This window comes from Erinaceus europaeus, chromosome 15, assembly GCF_950295315.1.
Source record: "Erinaceus europaeus chromosome 15, mEriEur2.1, whole genome shotgun sequence".
NCBI lineage: Eukaryota > Metazoa > Chordata > Mammalia > Eulipotyphla > Erinaceidae > Erinaceus > Erinaceus europaeus.
Genome location: NC_080176.1, coordinates 18,993,182 through 19,004,661, shown reverse-complemented (window position 1 = coordinate 19,004,661; position 11,480 = coordinate 18,993,182). Strand labels below are relative to the sequence as shown.

The following is an 11,480-nucleotide window of genomic DNA, read 5'->3' as shown; positions in this document are numbered from 1 at the left end:
GTGAGGCAGGGCTGCAGGTGTCTGTTTCTTTCCCTCTCTACCTCTCCCTTTTCTCTCAATTTCTCTGTCTCTATTCAATAATAAATAAAAAAGTATTTAAAAAAAAAAAGAAAGGTAAACTAACCACTGTCCAGAACTATTGCCTTCGGTAAAATGTCCAGTCTCAATGAGATATATCTACTATCTTCCTCTATGATAGCTTTATCTTTCAGACAGAGCCAGAACACACTTGAAAAGAAGAAAATAAAAAATGGAGAGTCGGGGGTGGTGTGCCTGATTGAATGCACACGTTGTCATGTGCAAATACTTGGGCTCCCCACCAGTGGTGCTGCAGGCATCTCTCTTTCTCTCTCTGCTCCCCTCCCCTTCAATTTATTTTCCTATCAAAATAAATAAATAAGGGAGTCGGGCGGAAGAGCAGCGGGTTAAGCACACGTGGCGCGAAACACAAGGACCGGCATAAGAATCCTGGTTCGAGCCCCCAGCTCCCCACCTGCAGTGGCGTCACTTCACAGGTGGTGAAGCAGGTCTGCAGGCATCTGTCTTTCTCTCCCCCTATCTGTCTTTCCCTCCTCTCTCCATTTCTCTCTTCCTATTCAACAACAACGACATCAATAGTAACTACAAAAATAAAACAACAAGGGCAACAAAAGGGAATAAATAAATTTATAAATCAATAAAGAGTAAAAGTTTTTTTTTCAAGCCCCTGGCTCCCCACATGCAGGGGAGTCGCTTCACAAGTAGTTAAGTAGGTCTGCAGGTGTCTATCTTTCTCTTCCCCGCTCTGTCTTTCCCTCCTCTCTCTATTTCTCTCTGTCCTATCTAACAACGACGACATCAATAACAACAACAATAATGACTACAACAACAATAAAAAGACAACAAGGGCAACAAAAGGGAAAATAAATAAAATAAAATAGAGAAATCAAGAGGGAAGGAGAAGATAGAGAGGGAGAGAGACAGGGAGACACCTGCTGTACTGCTTCACTACTGCAAAGCTTTCCCCCTGTAGGTGGGGACTGAGGGCTCAAAGCAGGGTCCTTGAGCATTGTAACATGCTTGCTAAACCAGCTGTGCCATCACCCGGCCCCCAAACTATTTCTTTTCAGTGTCCCAGAGTGTCACCTCCTTAGAGAATTCCCTGCCTGTCTGTGTAATCACACTTTCCATTATCCCCCAGTCTATTATTCTCTTTTCTTTATTTTGCCTCCAGGGTCACTGCTGAGGCTTATTGCCTGTACTACGAATCCATTTCTCCTAGAGGCTATTTTCCGCCTTTTGTTGCCCTTGTTTCTCATTGTTGTTATTATTATTGTTAGTTCTGTTGTTGTTGTTGGATAGGACAGAGAAATCAAGAGAGGAGGGGAAGACAAGGGGAGAGAAAGATAAGACACCTGCAGACCTGCTTCACTAGTTGTGAAGTGACCCCACCGCAGGTGGGGAGCCGAGGGCTCGAACTGGGATCTTTACACAGGGATCATTATGCTGGTCCTTGTGCTTTGTGCCACCTGTGCTTAACCTGCTGTGCTATCGCCCACCTCCGAAATTTATTTTTATATAATTTATTTATTTAATTTTTTTTAAAAAATATTTATTTTATTTATTTATTCCCTTTTGTTGCCCTTATTGTATAATTTATTTTTTTTAACCTAAGTACTCCTCAGTTCTGGCTTCTGGTGGTACTGGGGCTTGAACCTGGAATCTCAGAGCCTCAGGAGATGAGAGTCTTTTTGAAAAACCTTTATGCTGTCTCCCCAGACCATAGAACTAACTTTTTGCCCCAAATATTTTTATTTATTGTATTTTAATGAGAGAGTGAGAGAGACACAAACATACACATAGAAAGAGACCAGAGCACTGCTCAGCTCTGGCTTCTGGTAGTGCTGGGGATTGAGAATTAACTATTAATTTTATAGTTCTTTTTTATTAAATATATTTATTTATTTATTCCCTTTTGTTGCCCTTGTTTTTTTTTATTGTTGTTCTTTCTCTCTTTTTTTTTTTTTTCCCTCCAGGGTTATTGCTGGGCTCGGTCCCTGCACCATGAATCCACCGCTCCTGGAGGCCATTTTATTTTATTTTATTTTTTAAATTTTATTTATTCACTTTTGTTGCCCTTGTTGTTTTATTGTTGTAGTTATTATTGTTGTTGTCGTTGTTGGATAGGACAGAGAGAAATGGAGAGAGGAGGGGAAGACAGAGAGGAGGAGAGAAAGATAGACACCTGCAGATCTGCTTCACCGCCTGTGAAGCGACTCCCCTGCAGGTGGGGAGCCGGGGTTCGAACCGGGATCCTTATGCTGGTCCTTGTGCTTTGCGCCACCTGCGCTTAATCCGCTGCACTACAGCCCGACTCCCCTGGAGGCCATTTTTTCCCCCTTTTTGTTGCCCTTGTTGTTGTAGCCTCGTTGTGGTTATTATTATTGCCATTGTTGATGTTGTTCATTGTTGGATAGGACAGAGAGAAATGGAGAGAGGAGGGGAAGACAGAGAGGGGGAGAGAAAGATAGACACCTGCAGACCTGCTTCACTGCCTGTGAAGCGACTCCCCTGCAATTCCAATTAACTCTATCCCCTCTGAAGATTCCTACAGGCGCTTCCGCCAAGCCATCTTCAAAGCAGCTTCCCAAGCTATTCCTCGTGAGAGACGTGCTAACTATACGCCTTGTCTTGATGCTGAATGCGAGCAACTACTAAAGCAGTATGATGAGTCGGGCGACCCAGATGTGGCTGACCAACTCATTGCCTCCCTGGATGCAGCACACCAAGCCTGCTGGCAACAACTCACGGAAAGTCTGAACTTCACCCACTCAAGTAGGAAGGCCTGGAAGCTTCTTCATAGTCTGGGTGCCAGTAGCCAGCCCTCTCCCATCTCCCATCCTCCCGTATCTCCAAACTCAGTGGCCAGTCACTTAACTCAAGTTAGACGTGCTAAGATCGACCCAGTCTGGAAAAGAGAAATTTCCCATGAGTGGTCATCCCACTTCCGTTTATCTTGTCCATCTCCAAAACTCTCTCCCTTTACACTGTCTGAACTGGAAGACGCTTTGAAGAGGGTTAAACCGGGAACGGCTGCTGGCTATGATAACATCACCCCAGAACTCATTCTTAACTTGGGCCCCACAGCAAAGAAGTGGCTCACTTCATTCCTGTCCCACATCTTGGAATCTGAATCTATGCCCAAAATTTGGCGTCATGCGAAGATAATAGCAGTTTTGAAACCAAAGAAAGACCCAACACTGGCCGCCAGCTATAGACCAATTTCTCTCCTCTCCGTGTGTTACAAACTCCTTGAGAAGCTGCTTCTATTTTCTCTTCTTACAGAGAAATTCCTATCACCCGCCCAAGCTGGTTTCCGCCCAGGAAGATCTACCTGCGAACAAGCCATGGCTCTCTCAACTTACATTGAAAATGGATTCCAGAAGAATTTAAAGACAGGTGCTGCCTTTGTTGATCTCACAGCAGCCTATGACACGGTCTGGCACTGTGGTCTCCTAGTCAAGATCTCAAGATGCCTGCCTCCATGGGTGGCCAACACTATATCGTTTCTTCTCCAAAACAGAAGATTCCGGGTGCATCTGGGTGACAAGTCTAGCAGATGGAGACTTGTCTCAAGTGGCCTCCCCCAGGGCTCTGTTCTGGCTCCTACGCTATTTAATATTGACATCAATGACCTCCCAGAAACTTCTTCAAGGCAGTTCATCTACGCCGATGACATCTGCTGTGCAACTCAGGCATCAAAGTTCGACACCCTCGAGGAAACACTCACGAAAGACATGTCTCTGATATCTGATTACTGTAAAAAATGGCGACTAATCCCTAGCACTGCAAAAACGGTATCATCTGTTTTCCATCTACACCATGCCTCGGCCTCGCGTGAGCTTAATGTGCAGCTTGATGATACGAGAATCCGGCATGAAGCTCAGCCAGTCTATCTTGGCGTTACTCTCGATCGCACCCTGTCATTTCACGAACATCTCATAAAAACTGCAGCAAAGGTGGGCGCGAGGAATAACATCATTGCAAGACTGGCCAGCTCTTCATGGGGCGCGAGGGCTTCCACACTTCGATCATCATCTCTGGCATTATGCTATTCCACTGCAGAATACTGTGCCCCAGTATGGTTCCGTAGCCCCCATGTCCACTTGGTCGATTCCAAATTATATTCCTCCATGAGGATCATTTCTGGAACCATCCGTTCCACCCCGGTTCCATGGCTGCCAGTTCTTAGCAACATCGCCCCGCCAGATATTCGTCGGGATGCGGCATCATCTAAGTTCATTTCCCACGTCTACGCTCGACCGGACCTGCCAATATATGCGGATATCTTCGCCCACCCTGTCCAACGCTTGACGTCTCGTCACCCAATCTGGTCCCCTACGCCTACACTGAACTTCTCTGTTCCAGACTCTTGGAAACAGAGTTGGCAGTCAGCTGAGGTAAAGAACAAACACCTCATCACAGACCCCTGCAAGCGTCAACCCAGCTTTGACCTAGCACGTTATGATTGGGCCCTCAATCGCTATCGAACAGGCCATGGCCAGTGCGCCGCTATGTTCCATCGCTGGGGAGCCAGAGATGACCCGAACTGCCCCTGCGGCTACAGATAGACTATGACCCACATAGTCAACAACTGCCACCTCTCCAGATTCAAAGGAGGTCTTGAAACTTTACATCAGGCTCAACCTGACGCTGTTGACTGGCTACGGAAGAAGGGCAAACGCTAGAAGAAGGGGAGCAGGGGGCTCGAACCGGGATCTTTACGCCGGTCCCTGCGCTTTGCGCCACATGCGCTTAACCCACTGCGCCACCGCCCGACCCCCTATTGTTGTTCTTACTGATGATGTCATTGTTGGATAGGACAGAGAGAAATGGAGAGAGGAGGGGAAGACAGAGAGGGGGAGAGAAAGACAGACACCTGCAGACCTGCTTCACCGCCTGTGAAGCGACTCCCCTGCAGGTGGGGAGCCGGGAGCTCGAACCGGGATCTTTCTGCTGCCGGTCCTTGCGCTTAACCCACTGAGCTACCGCCTGACCCCCTCTTTTTTGGGGGGTGCATCACTGGGGGCTTCACTACTCCAGGCTGACTTTTTCAGAGAAAAAGAGACACAGAGGAATAGAGAAGGAATGAAACACCATCACAGAAGCTTCCTCCAGTGTGGTGGGGGCTGCACTGAAAGCTGGGTTATACATATGGCAAAGCAGCACATTATCCAAGTGAGCTACTTCCCTGCCCCCACCCCCATGTCTTAACTGTTTTTCCACTGAAATGGAGCTTCCGAGGGCGAGCACCTGTGATCTTGGTGCACAGAGCAGACCAGACACAAGGCACTCAAGGATGACCGAGAGAACGACTAGACCCCGACTTACGCTTTATGAAACCTAGAGATCATTCCACGCACTAGAATAATCCCGACAGTTAAAAACAGTTTCTCGTGTGGTCTGGGAGGTGGCACAGTGAATAAAGCATTGGATTCTCAACCATGAGGTCCCGAGTTCAATCCCCAGCAACACATGTACCAGAGTGATGTCTGGTTCTTTCTCTCTCTCCTCCTTTCTCATTAATCAATAAATAAATGCTTAAAAAAAAACCCACAGTTTTTTTCTCTCTCTCTGTCTTTGGGAACGTGGGTCTCACTACTTTATCCCAGGATTCTTTGTGGAATGGACTAGAAGAGGGAGAGTGGGGTTGGAAAGATGACAGGCCTTGAAAGACCCTCTGGGCCTTGTGATGGCAGAAGGGTGCCAAGTCCAAGGTCACTGAGCTGGCCTGAACTTACTCAACAGGCTCTCAGGCTGACCACAAGAGGGCAGCAGTGCCAAGCCCCTCTGTCCCTTGGTGGTGGTGGTGGGTGTTGGGTAAGCAGGGCTGAGGGTCTGAACCCTCTCTCTAATCATTGCTTTAATTTCTCGCCAAGCTACTCCACGTGCGCTTAATCCGCTGTGCTACCGCCAGACTCTGCTTTAATTTCTATTTAGTAACGGGGAAGGAAGAAAAAGAGAGAACCAGAGGATAATTCCTCAGACTTTTAAATGTAGCACTTTAGCCACTGTCACTGCCCTCCCCATTTATTTATCTATATATTTTAAATGCATTGTAGAAGATCAAACCAAGGACTTTATACATATAGTCAACCACTGAGCCATATCTCAGACCCAACTTTGTATTTACTTATTTATTTGTTTGTTTATTGCTACAGCACTGCTTATTTCTGGCAGATGGTGGTGCTAGGGGTTGAACCTGGGATTTTGGAGCCTCAGGAGTGAGAGTCTGCATAACCATTATGCAACCCAACAAATAGCTTTTATTTATTTAATTTTTAAAGATCAAGACTCCCCCTTTTTATTATATTTATTTATTAATGAGAAAGATTGAAAGAGAGAAATCAGTCTGGTACATGTGTTGCTGGGGATTGAACTCAGGACCTCATGCTTGAGAGTCCAGTGCTTTCTCCACTGTGCCACCTCCTGGGCCACATAAATAACTTTTTTTTTTTTGCCTCCAGGGTTATTGCTGGGGCTCAGTGCCTGCACTATGAATCCACTGCTCCTAGAGGCCATCTTTCCCCCCTTTGTTGCCCTTGTTGTTGTAGTCTTGTCGTGGTTATTATTGTTATTGTTGATGTTGTTCATTGTCGGATAGGATAGAGAGAAATAGAGAAAGGAGGGGAAGACAAAGAGGGGGAGAGAAAGATATACACCTGCAGACCTGCTTCACTGCCTGTGAAGCGACTCCCCTGCAGGTGGGGAGCTGGGGGCTCGAACCAGGATGCTTACGCTGGTCCTTGTGCTTTGTGCCACATGCGCTTAACCCACTGTGCTACTGCCCGATCCCCATAAACAGCTTTTATAAACAAAAATTAGAGGGGGTAGGTAACATAATAGTTACGCAAAAAGACTTTCATGCCTGAGACTCCAAAGTCCCAGATTCAATCCCCCAACCACCGTAAGCCAGAGCTGAGCAGTGCTCTGGTAAAAACAAAACAGACAAAACACCCAAGAATTCAAGGGGGTTGGGGAGACGGCATAGTGGTTATATAGAAAGACTTTCACACCTGAGGCTCCAGAAGGTTCTGGGCTCAATCCCTAGCATACCCATTAGCCAGAGCTGAGCAATGCTCTGATCAGAAAAGAATTAGACACAGAGGGAGTGTACAAAGCACCCATCCACCATCTGTAGCCCATTCCTTTCTGCTCCCATGTGGTGCAGGGAATCAAACCCACATCCTCACGCACATGACCTACATGTTTTACTGCTGAGCTACCTTCCCAGACATCCCACCCTCTGCCCCATCAAAGTTTTTTTTTTCTTCCAGATTTAATTTATTACATACAATAGCAAGTTTCACATGAGACAAAAAGGGAGAGACAGGCAGAGTCCCATTACAGGACAAGCAGTTGTTGGGATCGACCTGGGAACCTCGGGCCCTTCCGATAATACCTCACCAGATGAGCTGTCTCTGGACAGTCATTGATTCTGAGAGAGCAGGGGGCTGCAAGAGACTCTCCTCTTAGCATGACCCCTGTGAGTTTTGCTCACTTGGTCCTCTTGAGTGAACCCTCAATGTCAGGTGCAGGTCATACTCCAAGGGTCACGGGGGAAAGGCATGGGGTGGGGGGGTCACGCCTGGCAACTGGGCCAAGAGAAAAACACCTATTCAGTTGAGCGGGGCTGGCAGGTTGCACTGGCACAAAAGTGTCATGGAACTGACTGGAATTTACATTTACTGGATAAACAAGAAGCAGGGATGGTTCATGGCACCGGGGGGCTGGATCTCAGACACGGTCCTGCCAGTGAGTGTGCCCTGGGGGTTACCAGGCAAGGAAGACTAAGCCTTGAAGGGTGGGTCTCTACAGACTGTCTCTCCACTGAGAGAGCACCCACCAGAACCACGTCTGGCTCTTCTGTCGGCAAGGCTCCCGAGGTGAATGCGACAGGCAGAAGTGCTCCCCTTCTATCTGATACTAAGTTGATCATCTGACAGGGATGGACTAAGTCTGACCTGTGCCATGAGGATGGGCACTGACTGGTGAGTTGCTGTCACCACCAGTACCTGCAGAGCAGAGGCGGATACTGCCCTCAGGAAGGAGACAGGAAGAAGCAGGGCTGGTGTAACCAGGGCTCAGTGAGGAGGATGCTGGAAGGGCCACTTAGCACCGCAGCTTATGGAATCTCAGTAAGGGATTTTGTCTTCAGTAGTGACTCGAGTTGAGTTTGCAGGGGACAGAGAGCAGGGCAGGTTCTGGGAGTCTGAACCCTCCCCCCCATCCCTGGACACCTAAAGGCAGGTGGGTGAAGGCCAGGGGTGTCTTGAGGTCCTGAGACTCTGCAGTTTTCCCAAATGTACATTAGATTTTTTTTTTTCTTGTCAATTTTGGAGCTTTACCACTTTGGACTGACATTTTAGATAGATGGATAGATAGATAGGCAGACAGATGACAGGAAAAGAGAGAAGAGACCACAGTACCAAAGCTTCCTCAGTGCAATAGGGCCCAGCCTCCAAACTGGGTCATGCACATGCCACAGCAGCGCACTACCCAGGTGAGCTATCTGGTAGGCCCGAGATCACACATTTTCTCCCCAGGGGGAGGAAGCTTAGTGAGGCTGGTAGACATAAAGACCATTTGGTGACAAGGTTCCCTCTGTGGCCTTCCTGGCCTGTCTCTCAGCAGGTCCTGACCAGGCAGTAGTTCCATGTTCTAGATGGGGAAACAGGCCTAGGGCAGGCAGTCACTAGCCTGAGTTCACGCAGTGGAGATGTTTAGTCCCTGTGTGCAGGCCTGGCCTCAGGCTTCACTGTCCTTTTTCTGGGGTGTCTCCTCAGGGAGAAGCTTCTCAGCCTCTTCCTGGGGTGCCTGCTGCTCTGGTTGCCCAGGCTCCCCTCCAGGAACCCCATTCAGGGCAGTTTCGTCAGCCTCCATCTTCTCTTTCAGGCCCCGTTTGAAGAAGCCGACCTGGGGGAAGACACACAGTGAGAGGCCGTGGAGCATGACCGGCCCACTGGCCTGGAATGACATGGAGGCACTCTTTATGTTAAGGAGCCATGGGGTGGGTGGTGGGTGGGAGGGAGAATGCTCACCCCGTAAAGGACACACTCTACCATGTGAGAGGACCTGGGTTCAAGAATCCAGAAACCACATGGGAGCACCATGTACAAGGGAAGCTTCCCAAGTGACAGAGCAAAGTTGTGGAGTCTCTATTTCTCTTCCTATCTCGTCCTCCCTTTCTTTTTATTTTCTTTATTGGGGGATTAATGTTTTACATTTGACAGTAAATACAATAGTTTGTACATGCATAACATTTCTCAGTTTTCCACATAACAATACAACCCCCACTAGGTCCTCTGTCATCCTTTTTGGACCTGTACTCCCCCACCCTCACTCCAGAGTCTTTGACTTTGGTGCAATACACCTCTTTTTAAAATTAAAAAAAACTTATTTATTTATTTATTCCCTTTGTTTCCCTTGTTTTATTGTTGTAGTTATTATTGTTGTTGTTGTTGTTGGATAGGACAGAGAGAAATGGACAGAGGAGGGGAAGCCAGAGAGGGGGAGAGAAAGATAGACACCTGCAGACCTGCCTCACTGCTTGTGAAGCGACCCTCCTGCAGGTGAGGAGCTGAGCCAGGGGTTCGAACAGGATCCTTATGCTGCTCCTTGCGCTTTGTGCCACCTGCGCTTAACCCGCTGTGCTACCGCCCAACTCCCTCTTTTAAAAATTTTTTTAAAGTTATCTTTATTTATTGGATAGAGACAGCCAGAAATAGAGGGGAAAAGAGATGACAGAGGGAGAGAGACAGAGAGACACCTGCAGCACAGCTTCACCACTTGCAAAGCTTTTTCCCCGCAGGTGGGGCTGGGGATTTGAACCTGGGTTCTTGTGCATTATAACATGTGAGCTCAACCAGGTGTGTCACCACCCGGCCAATCTCTCTCTCATTAATAAATCTTAAAAGAGAAAAGAGGAGTCGGGTGGTAGCACAACAGGTTAAGCGCACGTGGTGCGAAGGCAAGGACCAGCAGAAGGATCCCAGTTCGAGGCCCCAGCTCCCCACCTGCAGGGGAGTCACTTCACAGGCGGTGAAGCAGGTCTGCAGGGGCCTACCTTTATCTCCCCCTCTCTGTCTTCCTCATCTCTCTCCATTTCTCTCTGTCCTATCCAACAACGACGACATCAATAACGACAACAACAAAACAACAAGGGCAACAAAAGGGAATAAATAAATCTTTTAAAATAAATAAATAAATAAAGAGAAAAGAAAAGAAATCAGTCCAGGAATGGTGAAGTCATAAATGCTCAAGGCTCTGACTCTACACATGGAAAAGCCCTCCCAGTTCTTCCTCTCCCTCTTTCTCCCCCCTTTCTCCTCCTCCTCTCTTCCCTCCTTCTCCTCTTCCTCCTCCCCTGGGCATCTTGCCTTGGTTCTCTGGGTGCTGGGGGTCTTCTCAGCAGCCTGGTCTGTAGGAAGGGGCTGCTGCCTGGGCTTGCTTTCCTCCACCCCCCAACCTGGCTGTCTCCCTGCCCCCCCAAGCTCCCACCTTGTAGAGCCCCGCGAAGATCAGCAGCAGTAGCAGCAGCCCCCCGAAGCTGCTCAGCACATAGAGATAGAGCATCTCCTTTTCGTACACGACGTCCACCTTCGTGATGACCTGGGTGGGCAGAGCGAAGGGCCTTTGTCAGCAACTCCTGTGAGGCCAGCTTCCACCCAGGGCTGCGCTTCTCCATGGGACTGGAGCACACACCCGCTCTGTCCAGTGTACCCCCGCCCCCCAGCAGCCCCTCTGACGGTGCTGCAGCTACCTTAACCCCTTAGACGGTTTCTATTTGCTGCATGAGCGATGGCGTAGAGCCTTCCAGAATGTGTACGTCCAGCCCAGCCTGCCCTGCCACCCGCCTCCCAGCTGCCTAGAGCACCCTCCCCTCACCCTTTCCCCGGGGATGGGGACCCACTGTGGAGCTGCCACCTCTCAGCTGCTGGCCAGGGTTGGCGGCTCTGGCTGTAGGCAACTGCCCTGGCTCTGCCCTGCGGTTCCTCAGCACCCTGTGTCTGTTGGGAGGAAGGGGGTACCTGGGCCAAGGAGGCGTTGCTGCCATAGAGGTAGAAATGCCTGGTGCTATTGAAGGTGACGGCAATGGAGCTGCAGAGGCTGAACATGGAGGAGGCCTGTGGGAGGACGGGAGGGCGTCAGGCTAACTACAAGGCCCAAGGCTCCACTGACTCTTCCCCTCAGCTTGGTGGGAAGAGGCAGGAGAGAACAGCCTGGGAGTTCCCTTCTGGAACATTCCCCCTGCTGACAGAAGGATATTTCTCATAAAGGCAGGCAAACTGCAGCCAAACCATGATCCAATGAAACCTGTTGTCACCTGCAACTGTGTGAACACAGGGAAGTTTTCATCAAAATAGATGAGTCGGCTGGGAGGTGACACAGTAGATTAAGTACTGGACTCTCAAACATGAGGTCCTGAGTTCGATCCCCAG

The 11,480-nt window shown here is 48.8% G+C and overlaps 1 protein-coding gene across 2 annotated transcripts in view; it reads right to left on the bottom strand.

Annotated features, from left to right (window-relative positions):
* Window positions 1-7,321: 7,321 nt before the first annotated feature.
* Window positions 7,322-11,480, bottom strand: part of ITGAL (integrin subunit alpha L) — a 52,752-nt gene continuing 48,593 nt past the window's right edge. For both annotated transcript variants that reach the window (XM_060173040.1, XM_060173041.1), the window contains 3 exons: window positions 11,070-11,165; window positions 10,540-10,650; window positions 7,322-8,955 (listed from right to left, as the gene is read on the bottom strand). In XM_060173040.1, the coding sequence (XP_060029023.1) occupies window positions 8,788-8,955; window positions 10,540-10,650; window positions 11,070-11,165 (375 nt within the window). In that variant the 3' untranslated portion in view covers window positions 7,322-8,787. The remainder of the gene's footprint in view (window positions 8,956-10,539; window positions 10,651-11,069; window positions 11,166-11,480) is intronic.